The sequence below is a fragment of the Neopsephotus bourkii genome, unplaced genomic scaffold (assembly GCF_033783945.1).
Source record: "Neopsephotus bourkii isolate Nb327-2 ecotype Australia unplaced genomic scaffold, CSIRO-AGI_Nbou_v1 NB_230, whole genome shotgun sequence".
NCBI classification, from domain to species: Eukaryota; Metazoa; Chordata; class Aves; order Psittaciformes; family Psittacidae; genus Neopsephotus; species Neopsephotus bourkii.
The window spans coordinates 692,260-715,129 of NW_026900740.1; the positions used below are offsets into that span (position 1 = coordinate 692,260).

The window sequence follows — 22,870 nt, forward strand, 5'->3', positions numbered from 1 at the left end:
TTGTTCTTCAGCCTGACATGGATCCCCAAACACTAGCTGCAGCACAATGTGCAGACAACCAACCTACCCCTATTGTTCTGGGAGGAGGAAGCAACCTCACTGGGAGAAGTGAACCCACAAAGAACTTCTACACTATAAAGCCTTGCAGAGGAAACCCCAAGTTAGGGAACTTTTCCTTTCTGTCCCTGATTAAACCCATCTTACACTGATGCATTTTCCTTGACATTTGAATTAATGAGCCAAATGCCTCTAGTGAATTCAAGAGGAGCCTGTGACATCTAAAACTGTTTCTATGGCAGCTGCATGATGATACAAAGTGTATCAGTGAAGCTATGACTTCACTGCAGAATCATACAGCAGGACAGATTGTTAGAAGTAATTTACTTAGATATTATGAGTGTTAACAGTATGGCTGTGAAGGAAATAGCTGCTTTATGTACATGAGATTTATATGTGCCTAGGCAAAGGGATTCTCCTAAAGTATCATGACTTTGTCAAAATAAATCCTCCTTTTCACATAAAATAAATGCAGATTGCACTTACCCAGAGGGGTTTCCCAGGGATTCCACAGGGCACCATGCCCTGACCTCACAGGTTTTAACAGTATGATCATAATTCACACATCTTCCTGATGGAATTCCTGTAGAGGAAGAAGCTCTTACTTAGCAAAGACAAGAATTTTTCACTAATTAGAGACAGTTTCAATACATCAGTGGATTCCTCCTCAAACGTTAAGACAGGGAGCTTGACATTTCAGATTGTTACAGCTTTCTATAGGAGGAAGCTGTAAGAACTACCCAAACCATGGTCCTGCCACACCTCATCAATCCTTATTCAGCCATTGGCTTGGGTCAACCAACACTGCTTGTCATTGTTTGGGCTGAGGGTGAAGTAATTTCCTTCACAGTTTTATATGCAGTTACATATCTGAGTCTTGGAATAGACTCAGAAACCAACTGTTTTGGTTAAAAGTTTATGTAAATGAGAGTTACTAAAACAAGGATATAAAGGTGGGCAGAAAACCTTAATTCTTTTTGCACTCCTAGAAATCATTTTCTGTGAGCGTTTGGTCTTTACCAGGGAAAGTGATAATTACATAAAAGAGCAATATAAATATCTCCCCTTCCATACCTATGTAAGAAATCTTACTCAGCTGCACTGTAAAACTACCAAATAAGAGAAAACACTGTAGAGAGGTATAGCCCTTATTAATTATTTGGCTTGTTGGAGGTAAAGGCTCAGCTACCTGCAAAAAATAGGAAAAAGCCCTTTCCTTGCCTACAATAATATTTTCCTTCATTATTTCTGCCTTTTCCCATTTTTCACACTCTCTTCTGTATTATGAAGCACAGTAACTTTAGTAGTGGAGTATTTAATTCTTTATTTATTAACAGTCCCATACTTCTGCCAGTGAAAGTCAACATCACCAGGAAGGACAAGAAGGCTGTTCCTGCTCTAACTCCCCATGACAGACATCCACATCCTACCTGGCTCAGACAGGAAAAAGGGAGGAATGGAAGATCTGGCTTTAGACATTGGTGACTCCAGTGTAATGTAATTATGCTAAGTAAGATAGAGACATGTCAGGAAAGCAACCAGATGTATCAATAGAAACTGATACTGGATTGACATTAAGACTTGCCTGCATTGGTAAATTCTGCTGTATCCCAGATCCTGTCCTTCGTGTAAGCAACTCCTTTTGCACTAGTGCAAATCCAGCTGTTAATTCATCTATCTCCTACGGAGTCTGCAAGCGATGACCATACAACTGCTAGATAAAACAGAATGGACAAGTAAGTCCACAATGATAAACCAGGTCAGTTTCTTTCTATCATTCTAGGATAAAATGCCCTGCAAGATAAAAGTCAGCTGGACATTTTCAAGTAATTGAGAACCTTTTTGAGTGAGACACTTGCACCAACCCGACCAAAGTCTGCCTCCGTTTCACTTCTGCTACTTTTGGCTTTGTCAGAAGCAAACTGATATATGCAAGAAGAGAATTTCTATTTTCCCATCCTAAATGATGCAGGCAACCTGAGGTGACATCCTGGCTCCTCAGATGCCATTTTTGAAACACAAATTAACTGCAACAGGGCTTGATGTCATGCCAATACTTTCATCCATGCTGAGTTGTTGCATGCCTAGACTTGGACTTCTACCCCAAACTGTAACATCCTCTCCATGCTTTTTTATGAAAGCTTAGAATACTTAGTCCTTAGCTTTCCAGAGTGACTGGGTTTGTGCTTCATGCTGACTTCTTCAAAAAACCTTGGCCTAACATTTTTACTTTCCCATGAATTGAATGTGTTAATAAAAAAAGGAAGGATGCCTCTGTTTTTAAGCTGACAGGAAAGTCATAGAACTCATCTAACTCATAAAAGCACTGTCAACTTTGAAAAACTACTGTATGTTCAGAAGATACTTTCTACATTACATAAAAGTGATATAAAAGGTTTGCTTTGAAAAACAAGCCATAAGAGCTAGCACCATTTCAGTTTGACAACAGACTGTTCTGAAGGGAGATAAAATAGTATCTGGAGAACAGAAATACAAAGCAGCTGATCAATGTTCCTTTATTTATATCCTCTATTATGATGAGTCTTTTCCTCCTGGAGAACAGTTCTGTGGGATAACCATGTCGTTGGAAACTGGCAGCTCTGAGCAGCAGTAGGTGGGTATAGTACCTTAGTAAGGCAACTTGAATTTCCTGCAGACTTGATTCTGCGTGAGATTGGGATCACTGCTCTCAATGTCCTGGCTTGCTGCCTTCCCATGAGAATGAAACCAACTTCATGAACTTCAGCAGACTTTGTTCAGCAAACACTTATCACGGAGAACAGGCCTAGTTTGGCAGCAAAGAGGAAAATATGCCCTTTAGAGGCAATCAATTATTGCATATTCCTAAAACATCTTATTGTTCCTGAAAGCTGGTGCAAGGCCTGAGTGGCCATTTCATCTGACCCTGAATAGGAGACTCCACAGAGCAGACTCTAATCTTATAAGCACTGGTGTAAATCTGAGGTTATTCCATGGAGTTATTTTGGGTTTTCAGACAAGAAACAAAACTGCAAGTGTTTTTTAGAGGAAGCTTAGTTAACTCTGCCCAAGCAACTCCGCCTTGTTAGATAACATCCTATGCCACACTCTTACCACAATGTTCCCACAACCACATCCACCTTCCAGGAATGGTCTGCTACCAGATCAATGATCCTGTTTGCTGCCACAAAACTCAAAGTACTGAAAGCCAAATTGTAACCAGACAACCCCCGATACAAGAGACATTTGCTCAGGCCTTATGGAATCAGGAACTGCCCAAAGAGCCACATCCTTCAGTTTGCTCACAGAGAAAGCACCGTAATTCCTCCTGGAGCTCCAGAGCTGAGTGCTCACCGCTGTTTATGTCACCTTCTGTTGGTGGCATCATCCCTTCTAAGTACTACCAGACTTTGCCAGGCTGAAGTAACCCCGGGACAATTGCAGAGATGAGGATAAATGGATGGAAGCCAGCATCAAGCTGATCTCCTCCTAAGCCTGACTCTCCATCACCCAACACTCTGCACCAGTGCAAAGAAAATGTAATGCACTAGTGCAAAGAAAGTGTAATGCACTTCTGGACCAGGAAGACGCATGCAGCACTCACTTCACAGGGCTGACAACAGCCATGGAAAGCAACACTAAAGCAAGCTTTTGGGTCACCAATGGCCACAGAAACCTCCAGTTTCTTATCTCACATTGCATGCGACACTGTGCTATTTGCTCTTAAATCAGTTTTGTATCAGGTCATGGGATTACAAGGGGGTGACAAAGTCACTACTTCTCTTAGCAGAGCCAATGCATAGCACATACTTTGGCTGCAGCCTCTTCAACTACACAGAGCCATGCACAAGCCAGAGCTGGTCAGTGTGCTGCAAACCAACATTTGTATCTGGTCCAGGGGATCAAGAAGCATTTGTGAGGCCACCATCCACACTGAAAACACAGGAGGTGAAGCTGTAAAGATGCAGAGCTGTTAAGGTGGGACCTGTAAATCTCAGGCTCAGAGTTTGAAAGACAAGAATATGAGCTCAGAATCCATTAGACCCAGATTAAAAGACCAGGGTCTTGCAGCCGAAGACCCACAGAGAGGCACAAAATATACAAACCCTACAACAAAGACCTAATGTTTTTCTTCCAATCCTTTAGTATTTTAAATCACCCAAGATGCTACCTATGGCTGTAGTTATGACAAGACACTCAGAACCAGACAGGCTTCTTGCTGTTGGCACTGTCTTAAATGCTTTAGCAAACAGGCTTTTGCTGACCACAGTCCACACTGCTGGCTTGGTATCAGTGCCACTTCAGCAAGCAGAATCCTGCTACGGAATAAGAATTGAAAAAGCTGCAAGTGAGAACTAGGAACAGACCTGGGATACATTTTGCTGCTAGAAGAGCCACAGAGAAATCGATTTTTAATATAACAGTCAGACTTACTGTTATGTATACATACACATAGTACTATTTATAATAAGAGAGACAAACAAGATGGCTCAGATTGTAGAAGAAAAGCAGGAATAAGTGCTGTCTTCTCTTCCTAAATGCTCTTGTTTTCACATTAACATCTTTCCTCTGTCTGGGATCTGACCTCAGCAACTCATCTGGACATACTCCTCTTCTTGCCCTTGATGTTCCCATATAAGGTGATCTCTGGCCATGGAGCATGATTTGGATTTGCTCAGGTTTCGTTCCACTCTGATTTGCTGCCTCTATGGCCGAGCTCTCTCAGTTTTGCAAGGCAGTCATCCACACAGCAGTAGCTATAAAGGGAGGAGAAAGTCAGGAGGGAGCAATGAAGCCAGGCCTGCAGATCTAAAGAGCTCCAGATAGTTTATTTGCAGGCTCCATTCCCTTCCTTCCACATGTCGCCTCTGCACAATCCCTTTTCAATTAGCAGCTTCCATAAGCCTTTCGTAAGCAACAGGAAACATAAGCCCTATCCAGAGAAGTGGATGGAACTCTAGGGCTGAACCGTGTAATAAGTCTCATGTTATGTCATCAGGAAACTGCTGTATCACTCTCCATGCAAACTAACTTGGGAATTTGGAAAAATACACAACAAATATATATGAACACTTTGACTCTGCAAGACTTGATCCAGATACTGCATTGCCCCAACTAAGAGAACTTAAGACCAGTTAAGCATCAAACAAATATCTCAGCTACTTCCTGTAATATTTACCCAGGGATGCACTGAAACTATCATCTCTTTCATGTCTCGGAAGATTCTGTTGTGATACAGAGGTCAAGATGTAGAGCTAAGCCTTCATTTTCTTTTATAGACAGCATGAAAATTCAGACACCACTAGAGATTGTAAGTATCAAGCAATAGTAGGCAGGCAGCCTGGGGTAACAGCGTGGCTGCTTTGAATAGCACAAAACTCTTAGAGGAAAGGATCATGAAAACATACAACTTTAAGGACAACACAGGATCCTTGATACTTCCCCCAGGTTGGGAAGTCCCATAGAACTGACCTCCAACATACGGGTTTGCTCCTGCCTTCGATCACTTGAGCTTTCAAATAGGCCAGCAAGCCAGAGCTCAGGCAGTCTAGTTCTAATGATGTTTGGTCAGAGAGGTCTCCTTCCCCAGGAGTCAGGACAATGAGATTTCATGGGTTTCCACTATGACAAAGTTAAACAATTTCACCATCATTTTTTCTTCTCATCTTGGTGTTTTCTAAATCTTTCAGACACCCTTCCCCTTCTTTATCTGTTGCTTCTTTAATGCTACATGAGAAGAGGGGAATGGTCCTTTGCTTCTTAGAAGGTGTGGGGACTGAAATAGTCTGATGTAAAGGAGACTCCTTGAGCAGCACCCTCCCACTGTACCCAGCACAGAGCCCTCTTCATCCTCAGCACTGCAGGCACAACTGCTCTCTACCCCGCACCAAAGTTGGAAGAAAGGATGTGTATGAGTATCTACAGAAACAGTGTTTCTCTAGCCTGAAGTGGTCCCTACTACCTATTAAAGCAGACCTGGCCCAGAGCACCCACAAGAAACACCATTTTCATTTCTCCCTCTGTGTTTTCCACATGCTCAAAATACTCATCAGAAGAAAAGTGTAATTGATACCTGGAAAACATGTCAAAGGAAAGCAGATCTCTTCTGGGAACTTGTAGGTAAATACAACTCCTAAAGGTCAGTATACAGCCTGAAAGCACAAAGGAAACATGATCTGGTTTTAAAGTTCAAATGCAGGAGTCAGGAGATCTGGATTATGTTCCTGGCTCTACCACAGCTTTCATGCACAATCACAAGCAACCCATCTATCCCCTCTGTAACTTAGTTTAGCCAGTCAAAAGCTAGGACACCAATGCAGTGGCACTTCTCAGGCTTCTCATTAAAACCAGTAAATCACTATTTTATGAAGCATTTTCTGTTCCTCGGAAAGAAAAGGAGCTAACCTAAGATAAATGCGGTGCTTAGAATTGCAAAGTATTACATTTATGATTGCTATTTACTGAGTCAAATTCTGCAGTGATTTACAACCTGTGCATTTCAATTGGCACCAATTTAATATGACTCACTGCATATTTTAATCCATCATCTGTGGAATCACATGGGATTCTGAGACTATCCAAGAAGCTAATTGCAATAGCAAAGGCTCCAAAATCCACCTATTTAAGGTCTAAGCATGGGGTTTGAAGGCTCTGAAAAACTTGCCGATCAAGAGATACCCATTTCGTAAACAACACTGACTTTAATATATAGCCTATTTCTGATTGTTTGGTGTGTTGGAAGCTCCTGTCCCTGCCTCACATTTAGCATAGCTCACACTACATATTTATCGCTACTTTGAGGCACGCTGACAACTGATGCTCAACTCCAAGGACATAAATTTGCCATTTGCCCCTGATGAAGCTTGGGCACAGGACTCGCGTCCTCTGAATGTTTTCCCATTTCCAAGTGATGAAGTAACCATTCACCTGATGGATGTATCAGCCACACTTGACATCTCTTTATGCTGTCAAAGACTGCCAGAAGTCTTAATTGGGTAACTGCATCAATCTGTTTGTACATCTCCTACACATGCGACAACAGCCTCCCTCTGAAGAAACCGCAGAGCTAAGTATATACTGTAGAGGGTGAATCTCAAACCTATTTCTGCTGTTCCTTGCATCAAGAGCACTTGTGCTGTGAAGAAACCCCACAAGAGACTTGGCCTATGGAGCACACACCCCAGCATCACCCACAGCCAAGCTTCCCACACAGCATGGACAGGACCCCAGTGCTAAACCCCTGTCTGGAATGGCGCTGGGGCTACACCCCATGTCACAGGCAGGGCCGCTTTGGTCTGGAAACGAGAAAATCCCAATTCCTGCCTAATTCAGGGAGGGAAAAGCGTGTGTTGAGGCGGGAGCTGAGCTTCCCAGAGCCCCACCGGGCTGGCAAAACGGCGCAGCTGAGAGGCCTCACGGCCTGCTCCGCCTTACCTCCCGTGGGGTGCGAGGAACAGCCGCACAAGCGAGAAGGCGAGGACCCGCCCTCCATCACCGATGTCCGGCTCGGCCCTGCCCATCCCGCCGCGGCGGCCGCGCCTCTCCTCAGCCCGGCACCGCCTCACCGCGCCCCGCCGCTCTGCGCATGCGCTGACACCCCCTCACTCTTCCCCCGCCCTCCATTTTCCCGCCGCTCTGGCGCGTTGGCAGACGCACGCCGGAAGTGACGCCACCGCCCTGGCCTGGCAACCGTTACCAAGGTAACCGGAGGACGAGGCCGCGGCCGACCCGGTGCCGCAGGGCCTTGCCGTCGGAACTGGGCCCCGCTGACCCCCCACAGTCGCGGTGAAGGGCCCTGACCGACCTTTGAAGGCTGCAGGGGCAGTGAGGGAGCGGCCGGGTCGTGCTCCGCCGAGTCTGGTGCCAGCTCACCACCTACGGCCCTCACTGAGGTGGTGCCTTCACCCGCTCTCCTGGCAGCGCCTCGCTGAGGCCTCCTCAGAGCTCTTCTGCAGAGGTTTTTGTTCCAGGACACGATAATGAGTGACCAAATCCAGTTCATTGTTGAGAAGCTCAATCAGGAGCCCTTCAAGAAGAACTACAATTTAATCACGTTTGACTCCTTAGGGCCAATGCAGCTGTTGCAGCTGCTCACTGATGTTCTGGGAGAGATTGACCCAAAGGTAAGGATGGCAAACAGAGGTGCTCAGGCCTGCATAGTTGTGGACATCTCATATGGGGTTGATACAGAAATCTGCTTTTATTTAGGTCTGGCTCTGCATCATCTTGTGGCATGTTCAGTTTACCAATGTAGCTTGTATGGAGCTTCCTGGAAATAAATGTGCCTGGCAAGAATCCTTCCTGTCTATACATCCAAGTGTTTTTGGCAAACCAGCAGTATTTCTTGGGCCAGGGATATTGGATGCCTGTCCTCTGGAGAGTGATGACTGTATTTTTCCTTGGGAATCAGGATACAGCTCTTAACTGGGTTCATGCTGCCAACCACTGTGTTCTTAAGTCAGATGTCAGGCTGTGTCTCGCACAACTGGCCAAGAACTGAACCATCAAATTAGCTGTTGCAGTAGATATTGAATCTCTCTCCTGTGAGGTTACCAAAACCATGTAAGATAGAAGGGATCGTTCATACACCTGGAGTGCAGATACATGTGCCCTTGGTGTGCTTGGATATCTGGCTTCTTTGGTGGCAGTGATTGTTTTGTCTGCATAGATGAGGTCTCATGAGCAGGCAGGATGTATTCCTAGAGTAAATTTACCTGAATAAATCCATTAGAAGAGAATTGAAGTTCAGTGCTAAAAACTATGTTCTGTAATGGAGCATCTCACTTCATTGACATATGATGAATGGATAAACTCTTTTAGTTTTTAACTAACATGACTTGGACAAATGGTGGGTAATTAATTTTCTTTTTAAACCATCCAGCATGCTGTTGATATTAGAGAGGAGCTGCCGGAGCAAACAGCTAAAAGGATGTTGAATCTTCTTGGTATCCTTAAATACAAACCTCCAGGAAGTGTATCGGACTTGTAAGTATCTATTTGCCTACAAACCATAGTAAAACATCTTTTACAGTTTATACGGACCTTGAATTCAATAGTTGGGTGTATTTTTGACCTCGACTGCCCGGGTGGGTACATGTAATGCCTTGAGGACAGCCTGTCCGTTTTCCCTATAGGGTGAGCTATAGGGGTTACCAGCCAAGACTGCCCTTCGGGCCATGCTGCAGCGGCTGCTATTGCGGAGCAAGCCAGGAGAGGGTGCCCCATGACTGGCAGGGGCACTCCCTTCCCCATCCATTCCCTTCGGACCAGCCGCCCGAGGCTGGGTTGCACCCTCCTGCGCCTGGTTGTAACCCAGAAAATCCACACTCTTCCCCTTTATTCCTGAAGAATATAGCAGAAAAGGAAGAGTCATGGTGGCCGCTTTAACCTTCTGATGTGTTATGGGGGTTTTATCTGTCTCAGGGTAGCAGAATTGAGACCATAAATAACAAATTGGCATCATGAAGGTTTTGTTCTTTAACAGCATTAAGAAATCATTAGGCAAGTGGAGGAGGAACATCAAAATACTGCAAATTGTTTGTTCCAAGCCAGTGCTCTTTACTTTGAGGTATTTTCTTTTTGTTGTTTTCCTATAGGAGTGCATTTCGCCAAGGGTTAGTGGCTGGAAGCAAACCTGTAATTCATCCTCTCCTACACTGGCTTCTTCAGAGGACCAATGAACTCAAGAAGAGAGCTTACCTGGCACGTTTCTTGGTGAAAGTGGAAGTGCCAGAGGAGTTTCTGCATGATGATACTGTGGCTGACATCAACAAACAGGTACCATTCTTCATGAATGCCAACATCTTGCGTTGATTAATTCAGGTGCCAACAGGAGGAGTTACTGCTGAGATAAGTGAGGTATATTAAGAGCATATTGGAATCGAGGATGAGCAGATTCATGATGAGAAATATGTCTTGACCATCTTTCTTCCAATAACCCTGAAACTGTATATTAATAGGTAGCATCATTGAAAAATTTTAAGCCCATGAAGTACTTGGTGCTAAATAATGTTCACAGCCATGCTGGCCAAGGTAGATTTTTATTTCTTAACTTTTAAACACCTTTTTTCCCCCCTATGGACTATGAAATGAATGCTTTTAACATCATAAATTACCACTTTGAACTAGTGCAGAAAATGTCAGGACCAAAAGCCAATGTCTCCTAATAGTCAATTTTCTTTAAAGCTTAATATTTGTATTAGCCTTATCCCACTTCTGCTTCAACCTTCTTTTTTTTTTGAATAAGTAAAATTATTGCTTCTTCCTGGCTTGACATTCCTGCTCATTATGTTCCCACTTCTTTTGTGAGCATTAAATGTTGATTTTAGATAGTCAGACTGGGTGGGTTTGAAATGTAAAGCTTAAAAGTGAATCAAAGTTATGGCTTTAGATCTGTATTATCTGAGGTACACATAAATTTAATTTTTATCCAGTTTTCTCTGCCTTTTGCTATGTACTGCAAAATCACAGCAGTTTTGAATGTTTGTAGCAGGTAACTTGATTTATTAACTGTGCACCAGCAAAGCTGTGTAGTTTAACTGAAGCTTCACTAAGTCCTTTATTTTTTTTGTTGCCACTAACAATACTGGATGTATAATTTCAAGTAACTAAGCAGAAGTAGCAAAGAGAGAAAAGAATGCAGACTGTATGGGGGTCTTTTTCAGTATGTCACAGTCTTAGTATGTATAAATATCTAACTCCATTATTTCCATTACCTAAGATGTGTTCCTTTTTGGGATTAGAGTAATAAAACCATCTTATTAACTAATGCCCTGCTGATTAATTCAAAACAGAAGCTGGATAATATAGTGCCTTGACATAAGTTAAAATTACAATGCAAATATTTAGATAGGATCGAGTAAAAGAATTTAGCCTAAACAATTTAGATACAGGCTTCCCATACTGTCTTCTAAGAGAAACATTTCAAATATAAGAGCTTGGAAATCTTAGAACATGGTCAAGTTTTATGGGTGTATAGAATCATAGAATGGTTGGAGTTGGAAGGAACCTTACAGATGATCCTTTTGTAGATCATTTAAACAAGATACTCGGGATACTGGCCACCTTCCCATTTGTTTTGTGATTTAAACATTGGATTGGCTGCAGTACTTAATTTAAAAGTAGGCAACTTCAGGCATAAATCTAGTCTTCAGTGAGCTGTCCCCAGGTGCCAGGTATCTTTCTTTCCACTACAGGAACTTGTTCTTTGGTCATTTGATTGTGTCATGCCCTTTGGGTGCACATGGGGTAGCTGCAGCTTTTATTTGGTGAAGGTGAGAAACCTGCCCTTCATTGTGCTCTGGCAAAATGTGCTCTGCCCTGGTTTGACTGTTGCCATTGGGCTTGAAATTTTGTGTCCCAATAAGGAAAAGACTCATTAAAATCCCCTTTTGCAAGAGGTAGAGAATCCATGCAAAGGGAAGCTGCTGGACATCAGCAGTCAGGAATAGAGTTGCTCAGAGACTACCTGCTATTCATTATTTGTTAAAGTATTTCTGTAACACCCAAGTGATACCATGCAGGCCAGTTGAATTTTTACTGTTACTTTTCTGTAACTTGTTCTTCATTGTCCAGTGTGTCCATACCTTATCATACCTTTATTTGCCAATTAATCAGTTATTTTTTCTTCTTCTCAGTAGCCATTTTATTGTTGGGTTTTTTTCATGCATTCATTCATTCATTCATTCCAGCTTATCAGTATGTTGATATTAAAACAACCAGAAATGAGCAGAGCATTCTAGAAGCTGGTTCCCTAGGGTTTTATAGAACAGAATTGCTGCTTTGCTGCTCATAGCTGGGTTGTCTTTGTTTGTACTGGCCAGTGCCATTTTATTTTCAACATTCATATCAATTGCTCTTTCCAGGAAGTAAGCAATGACTTGATCTTCTCTTTTTAGATTTTTCCATCTCACTGAATGGCTGTTTCTGTGGAGATTATCTTTCCTTGTGTCTCAGCTTGCATTTCTCCCAAGTTAAATCTAAATTTATTTCCTATCCATATTTCTAAACTCTTTCTGTCCCCTGTTATTTCTCTACCCACACAGACTTTCACACTGCCTCTCAGTTTAAGATTACTGGTGGGCACTGTACTGGTGTGGAAGTAGCACACTGTCTACTTCTTTCTAACTACTGAACTGCATATATAAATCTCTGTAATATACTGAGGGCATGATTATGCAATGTGTCAAAACTGTTTCTCACGTGTTAAGTCAGGTGTGCTTTTGGACTGCTTTGATGGATTGAAGCTCAGTGCTCTCTAAATCCAAGCCCCATTGCTTCGATCAAGTATATTGTGGGCTCAAACTCTTCCTTTTTGGGCTGATAAATTTATGTATGTGATACACACACAGTAAGAGAGAATAATTTGTTAATATAGCATCATCCCTTTCAGATAACATCTTATCTTCCTGTTTTGAAAATACACTGCGTATTATAAGGTAAAATACCAAAGAAATTGTGAAACTTCTGAGTGTGCCTTCGAGTAGAAGATAATTCACTGTGTTTTTTTAGTTTTGCTTTATAAGTTGACAAGCTTTTGTGATGGAAAAAAAACGTTTAATTCTTGTACTCATCATACTTCTTTTTAAATATTTACTGTCTTAGTAGTAAAGCAACATGTTGATCTGAAAATCCTTAAGAAAGCTCATTCTGCATGGTTTTTATTTCATTTTATAGTATGAAGAACTGATGGAAGCATTTAAAAACCTACATAAGGAGTGCGAGCAGCTCAAAACATCTGGTTTATCTACTGCAGAAATAAGAAGGGTAAAAAAATCTGACAAAATCACACAACTTTTTTTTGTTAGGGTTTTTTTTTGAATGTCAGTAGTTCTATTTTTGTTGGGTTTATGGACTCACTGCAGTGTAAGTTGGAGAGGTCAGAGCTGGTGGGCACTGCAGCTGCCTTTTGAAACTGTTCTCTGTTGGCAAACAGCTTAGCAAATCCTCACTTGTGCTTAGAGCTGAGCTGTCTGAAGCAGATTGGGAACCAAGGCTGCCAAGACTCTGTTCAGCAGGATTTTCAAATATTAGAACTCCCTTTCCTCTGAATGCAAACTGCTACAAAGCTGTTTGCTTTACTGATGCAGGGTAATAATTTCAGAGGGAGTTGAATGAATTAAGAGCTTAAGTCAATAAAAATGATGTTCCTGTGTGGCCCAGGTGTTAAGCAATGAGATTTGCCCTGTTTCAGCAAAATATTGAAAAGTGTGTAAAGCTTTTCAGTAAGGCATACAGGCAAGTTAAGCAAATGTTGAGATAAGGTCTAAATTTGGAGAATTTATTTCCTTTTGTCTTACAACTATCAATCTGTGGAGTCCTGCTCTTGTAAAATAGGAGAATTAACAATTAAATACATGTTTTAGCGCTAGAAAGTGTTTCTTCTAACACAATACAAGGAGTGTCAGCAAACATCACTTGTCTTCAACTTTGTACAAAATTGTGTGCCAGTTTTTCTAACATTAAGAACCATATGTTAGACTGCATGAGGTATTGAATTGATACTGATTTTTGCAAGGTGGTTTCTGTTTGTTTGGTTTTAGTCTGGAGAAATCCACCTGCTTTTATTTTAAATGTTCACATTAATAATGGAAAGTGCAGATGAAGCAATGTCAGCAGAAACAGTGGGAACTGTGGGGGAAGAGAGAAGAGAAAATGGAAGCCTGCATGTTCTGATCATAGATCAATAAAATTATAACCAGTGTATTCAGAGAAGAATTCTGATTTTCATATTAATTTGAACAGAATTTAGTCCAATCTGTATGATACTGTAAATAAATTAACATTTCTTTATCTATTTTTTTTCTGCTTTTTAGGACATTGATGCAATGGAAGAGGAGAAAGATCAACTTGTCAAAAGAGTGGAGCGTCTTAAGAAGAGGGTAATAAGAGAAGTAACACTATTACGTTTCAGTGTCATAGTCTTTGGCTTGCAACTCTGATTTTGGAATGCAAACAAGGATTAAGATAAACATACTCTGTGTCTAGGAAGGAATCAAGTAGCTAATTGACCCACAGAGAATCTCCCTAGGCGTCAGTCCAGAGCTTTTAAGAGTCTTGGGTCCAGAACTTTGCTGTCATTTCTGAGTAGTAACATGTATGGAAAGGAAGTGCTCAGTGAGCTTGTGAAACACATGATCTCTTTAATGTATTTCTCAGCTATCTGACAGTAACATGCACTATTTATCCACTTGCTGTAGGTGGAGACAGTACAAAATCATCCACGAATTCTTGAAATAGCAAGACAGCTTCGTGTAGAAAAAGAGAGAGAAGAATCTTTGGCTCAACAGAAGCAGGAACAAAAAAGTCAGGTACTGCCATACAAGCATACCTATTAAAATAAATATGAATAATGCATTTAAAAAAGTACATCAGGAACAACAATCCAGTGTTTCACCCAGCATCAGAAAATTAAATCCCATTTAAAATATCTATGTACATTTTAAGGGAAGAGGCTTGACCCTGCAAGATCCAAAGACCTCATTCAAAGAACTCGGCTGCTTCAGCTGCCACTGACATCATCATGTAGCAGTCCCAGGATATGTTCCATGACTTACTGTTGTAGCACCCAAAGAGAATTCTTTATATTTATGGGAGTGAGCAAATGTTTCCTTAGATTTGTATCTCTGCATCTGTACTAAGATTTCAAGGGCTGAGGAACACAGCAAGTACCTCAGCTTTCATTGGGTGGGAATATTGATTCAGGAACAACATTGGGATTTAGGTCCCTGAGTTTGACAAAAAGATTGTCCTGGGAAACACTGGAAGCAGTTAATGTCCGAATTCCTCAGCTGTGTTGTCAAAACAAGATTATTTTATAAAATCCAGTGCAATATTGACATTTCATCTTCCCAAATTCTGTAGCATTAACTTCAACACTGTATTAAAAGGGGAAATCCCCATAGATTTCTAGTATTGCAGTCTATGTCTGGATGTGGAATCGATGTGAATCAGTTGGCTGTCAAGCTGCTGAGTCTTTGCTTAAACTTGGATGAGATCACAAGTAAATGAATGTGATGTCCAGCTGATTCCAGTTCTTGATGCACATCATCTGAATCACAAAAATGATCATCAGCTGGGTGTTATCTGGCATCAAGCTTCCCAGTGTACTCTCAGGTTGGACAGGGGATCTCTGTGACAACTCAGCTGCATTGCAAGAACTGCAGTACAAGGATAGTTAGCTGCTGCAATCCTGAGTCTTGCTGTCTTTTTGTTGTTGTTGTTCTGATGTTCAAGCTACTTGTATTTTTGGTTGAAAATTAAGCAATGAATTTCTGCCATATAGAAGAGAAACCACTTGAGAGAACAAGAATCCTCAATGAACACTCCAGAATATTGAGTAAAGCCAGGCCGATCGCTGAGAATTTGTTTTGGCACGTTCCCTTGGGAAACAGTCAGCAGATGTTCACAGTTATCATTTTTTATATTTGGGATTTTTCTTGATACTCTTTTTTTTTTAGGTGTTTGAATATGCATTTCAAAGGAATGAGCTTATATGTGTCCCATTCTCTCTCCAAAGTTGTTCCATGCAGAGCAGAGATTGCAAAGAGCACAGCTCCAGCTGAAAGAAATGCTTCATGCAGTAGTGGATTCAAAACCTGAAGGTAAGTAGTAATCTATAAAGGCTGGGGGTTTACACTTCTCTGTTAGAAATGAAATCAAAATTGGCTGCTGTCAGTAATATGGTAATGCCAGAAGTGGATAGAACTGAAGAGGATCTAAGGAAAGAAATAGCTCATGTAAAGGCACATGCTGGAGATCCTAAGGCTGAATATGCCTTGCTACAAAAAGCCAAGGAAACAATCACAAGGGAAGATGATATCAATCATATTTTTGAGGTCCACTTCTTAAAAAAGCCTTAAACCAGTTAAATACTGAATACTGACCATAATACTTTGCAAAAAAAACCCACAGTTGGAAATACAAAGGGTTGGAAAAATCAGAAACCACTTGCTAAATCAGGAGCTTGTCTTCTCGAAGGTTTTATGCCTTTTATATTTGTAATTGGGTGTTGGTGAAATGCTGCTTCTGAATATTTTTTCCTCAATGAATATACAGATGCATGAAATACTTCGGTTTATTCAGTGTAGGTTTGTTTCTTCTAGTTACCTCCTATAAATACTTTGAAAGTTTGGAAAGGTTTAAGGCCTCTTTCTCATTGTAGTGCAATTTTGTGTTGTAGTTTTGCATGGTACTAAAAATAAAACTACTTTCTAATTAGGCTTTTTTTTTGTAGATCATGGTTTATATATATGTACGCTTACTTATGATTATGTTTGTAAATATTTTTACTAGCTATATCTCTCTATTGAAGCCTGTATATTTAGATATAAATATATTTGTTTACATATGATAATACTTTGTTCTCATTACACTATTGTAGTTGATTGTCTGTTGCTGTATTACATTAATCACAGAATCACAAACTGATTTGGGTTGGAAGGGACCTTCAGCTCATCCCCTGCCACAGGCAGGGACACCTTCCACTAGAGCAGGTTGCTCCAAGCCCTGTCCCACCTTGAACATTGCCAGAGATGGGGCAGCCAGAGCTTCTCTGGGCACCCTCACCACCCTCACAGGGAAGAGCTTCTGCTGATATGAGCTAAGAACTCATCTCAATCTCCCCTCTCAGTTAAAAGCCATCACCTCCTGCCCTATCACTACAGGCACTTGTAAAATAGCAAGATTGTTTCTCCTCATTTTCAGGGATATCTCAGTCTGCAAATCACCTCAGCAAATAAATTATAGTAATTGTGGAGTAAGTTAGTACTATATGATTGTTTATCAAAATAGCAGGTGGGAAGGAGTTGCAGTTACTAGATAAATGCATAACTAACTGTCTCCAGGGGCTGTGATTTGACAATATCTAGGTTTCTGCTGGTTTAATCACTTTGAGGGAAATATAAGAAGGATTAGCCTGGCAGTTTGACAACAACACTGGGAGTCAGGTTAGGGTTCGGTGCTTCAGATGTATGTGATCTTTGGCAAATCACTTACCCCCCTTCAGTTTGTCTCTTGCACTTAGTTGCTAATAACACATCACAGGATCAATAGATGCTTTATGTGCTGTTCATGCAGAGATTAGGGTTGATTTATAGACAAATACTTTACTGCATGTAAAGTAGCGTGGAGGTGTAAGACTCAGAATGATCCTTTCTCAGGGCTTTTCCAGTTGCATTCAAAGTTGCTGTGATAAAAAAGAAAGCCACAGAATGATTTTTATTATACATATAAATTACATCCAAAATTATAGAATCTGTCTATAGATTTAAACTGCACAAAGTAAGTCACTGTCCTGCTCTTTCAGGTGCAGTTAATATTCCCATTGCATCACATAACTGCTTTGGCAGCCGCTTTGAGTTAGAGAGATTTTTCCATCACCACCATGCTGCATTGCTGTTACTTTGCAATTTTACTTTAATTCTTTTATAATGCTCATCAGCTGCTGAACCACAGATTGAACTAAGAGTATCTGAACTATCTTCTCTACTCCAAGGGACCTGCAGTGGGTTTTATAACTGTTCCACTTTTGCAGTAGGTATCAGAGAGTTTATACAACAAAGCTGTGTCAACAGTTCTATTTCAGTTCCTGGGTTTTCTTTTTAAGGCCAATGGAAACTTGATGGGTTCAGTTCACAGAAGCAAAGGTAACATAATAAAAGGCAGTAAATATGTCATTTAATCGCTGAGATGAAAATAAAGATAAAGTTAACATATTTAATTTCCTTATCTTGAGTCCTGCTTGCAGGGGAAAAAGTGTTTGGATGTTCTGAAGAAAAATTCAGAGTCATTACTCAAGAAAACTTATGTTGAAATGTTGCCCAAACAAAGACTCCGGGATGTTATCCTGCAACTGCTTTTCTCTGTAGTAGTTACAAAGACAAAGCCTGTAGTAGCAATTGCAGAATGCCAACTGTGTGTTTGAAATAATTGAAATGAGGTGACCACAGTGCAGTGAACAGGATCCCATTTATTTTAAAAGCTTTGTTGGGCTACAGTTAACACAATTTATTTTCCTTTAAAAACTCCCTCTGGCTGCAGTTTAGTCCCTCAGCTGCCTGCTCAGGTCAGTATAACTTGTGTGCTGACAGTCAGGAGATGCTTGGTAGGTGTGGATTTTCACTGGAATTTAGACTTTCCTTTAAAATGATTTTATAATACTTCAGGTGGTTTTACTTCCAAAGCAAGACACGATGATAGAAGTTGATGATAATGAATAAAAGCTTTTTTGTGGCTTACAGATGCTGCTTTGATCACTTCATCCTATAATTAAGTTAGGATGAAGTACTTTAAAGAAATGAAAAGGAATGCAAGTAGCACCTATTGATGAGTATCATTCGTATGCAATTAGCATCAGTCTGCTTTAGCTAAGCCAGGAAAGTACAGCTTATGGTTAGTAGGTTTGTAACTCTTGGAAATCAAATATTTAGAAGACTTTGTATTGTGTTTTGAAATGCTTTGTGGACTAAGGTTGATCATACTGGTTTCTACAGCAGACTCCTTGGTGGTTTTTCAGTACTACTCAGTATATTTACAGAGAGGAAGTTGCTGTTGATAGCAGTAACATGAATTTAGAGTTTCTGGGATTTTTTTTTGTGGTAGTCTTGTTATTTCAGATATGAACAGCATTTTTATTAGCCCTGACTACTTGTCTGCATAACCTAGCTTGTGCTTCCTCAGCAAGATTCACTTCTTTTTGCTTTGAATATCTCTGCTGGCACAAACAGAAATGTTTAATGCCAAGAATTGATCAGAATTACTGAAATTCTTGATCTTTATTCATTTTATAGGACATGATTGTTCACTTTATTGGCAGAAATATGAAGAAGTGGATGACTGGAAAATCTTGATTAAAAGAATGTATTAAGGTGGTTATTGATGAACATTGAAATGTGTAATTTCTATACTTCATTAAGTTAATATGTAGTAATAGATTTAGAGCACTGAGAACCTCAAAGATACCATTGTCATGGTATATTATAGATGTGTTTGGTAAAGGAGAATGGCTTAGGTGGAATGTTATTTCCACCTTGAAATGATTTCTTTATTATAAAGTCACTGTCAACTGATGCAAGCTCAGGGGTTAAGCACTTTTACACTAACCTGATGTCTCTGATGAGAATTCAAGCCTGGTTGGTCAGAGTCATAGTATTGCTGTGGCTGACTTCTTTAACACCATTGACTCTTAACTGGCACCCTCTTTTGAAGAACAAACAAGGCAGCATAATTCAACATGGGCTCTGTTAAGAGGATTAAAAGGAGTTTGTTGAAGATTTTAGAAAGAGAATTACTCGGGGAATCATCACCAAGTGGATGTGTATCTACTTGGGACATGCAGAAATCAGTGTGGGGCTCTTTCTTTAGTATTTACACTGGACACCTGAAAGAAAACAGCAGATGAGGTCTGGTGAGATAGCCAGGAGAACTAAAAATAGGGGCAATGACTGAATAATGAGGAGACTGTTGATTTGAAGTGACCTTAATCACTTAGGAAGCCAAGTCTGTGCCAGCAGTATGTATTTTAAGGAATAGCAGAATGCCACAGTATTCCTCTAGGATGTCATTATGTGGGACATTTTCCTAAGAAGTGACTCTGAAAAGGACTTGTGGGTCATAGTATAAAATGGGAGAACGGTCTGAAAGATTTGGTGCTATCCATACATTTATTTCTGGAAGAAAATGCAGTGGGAGAGTTATATTACCTCTTCTTAGCTCTGATGTATTCATCACTGCAACACTGTCCATTGACCAGAATTCAGGAAGAATGTTGAAAGGTCAGAGATATTTTTGAAGACCATCAATAATGATAAGCATGGAAAGAATAACTTACAAAGGCAAATTCTGGAAGCTTTTTAGTTCCTCAAGGAGATATCAAAGGGATGATTTTGATCATAATCTGTCAGTGTTTGCATGTGCCAGGCCTCTGATATCACTTCCAATTTCCTTCTGCTAAATAATGGAAGCTGTGAAGGGAATAATTTACATACTCTCTTAGTGAGGGTGGTTGCAGAAAGGGAAGGGAAGGCTTTGATGGAAGTGAATGGCATGTGGAAGTTTGTTCTAGATGTGCCTTCCTATGTGGTCTTAAAGTGTTGCCAGGTAGTTTATAAAATGAGTGCTCTTCTTGCACTGTCCCCTTTTTTTTCTTGGTTTAAAATCAGTTATTGCTGCAAATAGTTTTGATACAGGATGCACACAATTGGTAGCCTGAAGAGGGAAAAGAAGTGAATCAAGTTTTCATAGAATGGTTTTAGATCTATTAGCAGAATTATGCACAGAAAATTGCCTCTTTTCTACATGACTGAGCAAGCATGAAGAAACTCCTCTCCCATCCCTCTCTTTGTAATAATAATAACAAAAAAATCTGAATGGAAAACATGAGTTGCTCTTAGTAGCTCTCCACATGTAAATACTTGGTTGGCAGAACCTTGCTAAAATAACCTTAGGGCACAGAGCCAGGCTTTCTCTGCAGCTTACGTATGTGGATTTTGTAACCATAAGTCAACGCTGAAACATTAAAAACAGAATTTATATGTGTAATGGAAAGATTTAAAGCATGCTTGCTTTTCTTTCCTCCAGCCTGGGAATTTGAAACAAGAATGTTTTTCAATGAGAAAAAGATTAAACCAAAACCTGCCCTACGTTTTGTTCTTTAAGGTTCTGTTAAGCAGCAAATGTAGCTCTCAGGTAGTTACTTCTCCCTGCGTGATGTTGAATTGTATGGGAGGGAAAATACATGTGGAGTAGTTAGGAAAGAAACTACATTAGTCATGGGGGATGTTGACATCATCATGTCTTTCCTCATAAAGATGTCAAGTCTTAACTCGCTTCATTGCTTGCTGAGCCGTCAAGAGTAAGCGTGATGCAGAACCAGCCAGTGTGTAAAAGGAGTTGGTAGGAACTCAGAGGTATCTGAGAAACGGATCTAGATAGTGATCAAGGCTATACCCTGTGGAGGCATATGTCCCCACTCTCATGAAAGCAGTTGTTCAGGCGTGGTTGTTTCCTGAGTGTCATATCTACAACAAATAGAGGCATGTACAGTTTTATAAGGAAACTGGAGAGGTGGAAGAAATGAAGTATAGGCTGTAGATGCAGATTTCTTTCGCTACTAAGAGGCAAGGAAGAAATCAGTTTGATTAAAATATTAGTATTTAATATCAGCATAATTAAATTAATATCACTTTGGTTTTCAACACCAAAGCTCTTGGTTTTACATATCAAACTGTGTTTCTAGTCAGTTCTGAGGTGGTAATTCTGCTTACAGCATATGTGGGAAGCTTTGCTGCATTTGCAGAGGTGGTAGATCTCTAGTGAGACATTAAAATGTGGTCCCTTCTGCCCAGCTCTGTTGTGGGCTGAGGAAGACTGGAATCAAGTTCTTCTGGAAGAAAGAAGTGGGAAATCTCGGTGAGTCCAGATGTGTTTCTCAGGGTATAGCTGTAATGCCATGTACATAATGGCTTTTGCATACCCATTCTGTTAACCCATTCTGAATCCAGTATCAATGCTGTTTGTTTTGCACAAGATAAATGACTTTTCCACAAAGGGGAAAAGATCCTGTGGCAGTGTTGCTTTTCATAAACACGGAAATCAACAAACTAAACTGCTGGAAAAGAGGAATTCCCACTCCTGTTTAGTTTATGTTGACTTGACTTTGTTAGCAACCCTACTTTCCCTAGGGTCTGTTTTCTTCTAGTTCTTGAGGCTTTCTCAAGAGCTAATTGCTTATTTCCCCTCTGGCAGCTAAACCCAGTAGCTTTCCTTTCAGTCTGAGCTGGGAGCAGAGGGTGAGGAGGATCTAGAAGCCCTGGGGGCACATTTTCCTAGGCTTCTATTTTACTTTGCTCTGACCTCCTCCTTTTGTCAGTCAGAGATGTGGTCAGCAGGCTCTGCAGCCTGAGAACCACAAGTTCTGCTTTCACCTACCTCCTTTTCCATCTCTGTTGCATTTTTTTAAGTTGTGTATTGTTGTTACCTGTAGGTCCCTGTATTTACCTGCTAAGAAGGCTAAATTACCTGGTAAGAGCCAAGTCATCCTAAGCATGGTAACATGCAGTGTGCACCAGGCTTGTGTAGAGCAAGACCTACAAATGGAGTTTCTTTTCTCAACAGATTTTTTTTTATCACTACTCAGGAATTTCTTGGTTTTTCTATTTTATTGTTATTTTCAGCATTCGTAGTCTATGAGAGTGTCCTGAGAGTGAATGCTTGTTCTTACAAGAAAAAAATAGTGTGCTATTTACAGGGAGGCAATTTATAAGTGTTCGAGCAATGCAAAAGACCCTTAAAGTAGGCATACATTAAATTCTGCTCATTTTAAGGGCTTTTTAGATGCCAGATTGGAATCAAGTTTTATTTGCAGGGAGACTTTCCAAGTATATACTAAATCTATACATGAGCTAGGCCAAATTAAGATCTCTGTACAGATAAAGGATTCACCCTGAGATGATTTCTGTCTATAGATGAAGTAATTCACATGAAACAATGAACTCTGTAATCTGTGAGTAGCACCAGCTTCAGGATCCATACTCCCCTGGTCCAGCCAGGGAAGTTCTAAGGGGTACAGCATAGCTGTGATATGCTTTGCTGCCCCTCATCAGCATCTGCATAAGCAGCCACAGTCTAGCCCTTCATTTTTAAGGTTTCAGAAGAAGGTAATTCACAAGTAACACAGAATCCAGTGTGTTGATGTGTGTAAGGTACACATCAGGTTAATGGCTTTCTGTGTCAGTGCTGCGTGTTGAATTTTGCATCTGATTCAGCTGGAATTTCATGTAAGAAGCGATTTCCTTGTTTGTAGATGAAAAGATTCTGTCAAGGACTTAATAGGTAT

At 40.6% G+C, this 22,870-nt stretch overlaps 1 protein-coding gene and 1 long non-coding RNA gene across 2 annotated transcripts in view; one reads left to right on the plus strand and one right to left on the minus strand.

The window, feature by feature from the left end:
• Window positions 1-4,322: 4,322 nt before the first annotated feature.
• LOC133207524 (uncharacterized) lies at window positions 4,323-7,312 on the minus strand. Its single transcript, XR_009724065.1, has 3 exons — window positions 6,964-7,312; window positions 6,110-6,188; window positions 4,323-4,793 (listed from the first exon to the last, which is right to left on the minus strand). It is a non-coding gene; the product is annotated as an uncharacterized LOC133207524 (long non-coding RNA).
• A 406-nt stretch (window positions 7,313-7,718) lies between these two features.
• IFT81 (intraflagellar transport 81) overlaps window positions 7,719-22,870 on the plus strand; it is a 41,044-nt gene continuing 25,892 nt past the window's right edge. The window contains exons 1-7 of the mRNA XM_061344532.1: window positions 7,719-8,159; window positions 8,918-9,021; window positions 9,633-9,813; window positions 12,712-12,801; window positions 13,851-13,916; window positions 14,235-14,345; window positions 15,554-15,638. Of these exons, the coding sequence (XP_061200516.1) occupies window positions 8,016-8,159; window positions 8,918-9,021; window positions 9,633-9,813; window positions 12,712-12,801; window positions 13,851-13,916; window positions 14,235-14,345; window positions 15,554-15,638 (781 nt within the window). The 5' untranslated portion in view covers window positions 7,719-8,015. The remainder of the gene's footprint in view (window positions 8,160-8,917; window positions 9,022-9,632; window positions 9,814-12,711; window positions 12,802-13,850; window positions 13,917-14,234; window positions 14,346-15,553; window positions 15,639-22,870) is intronic.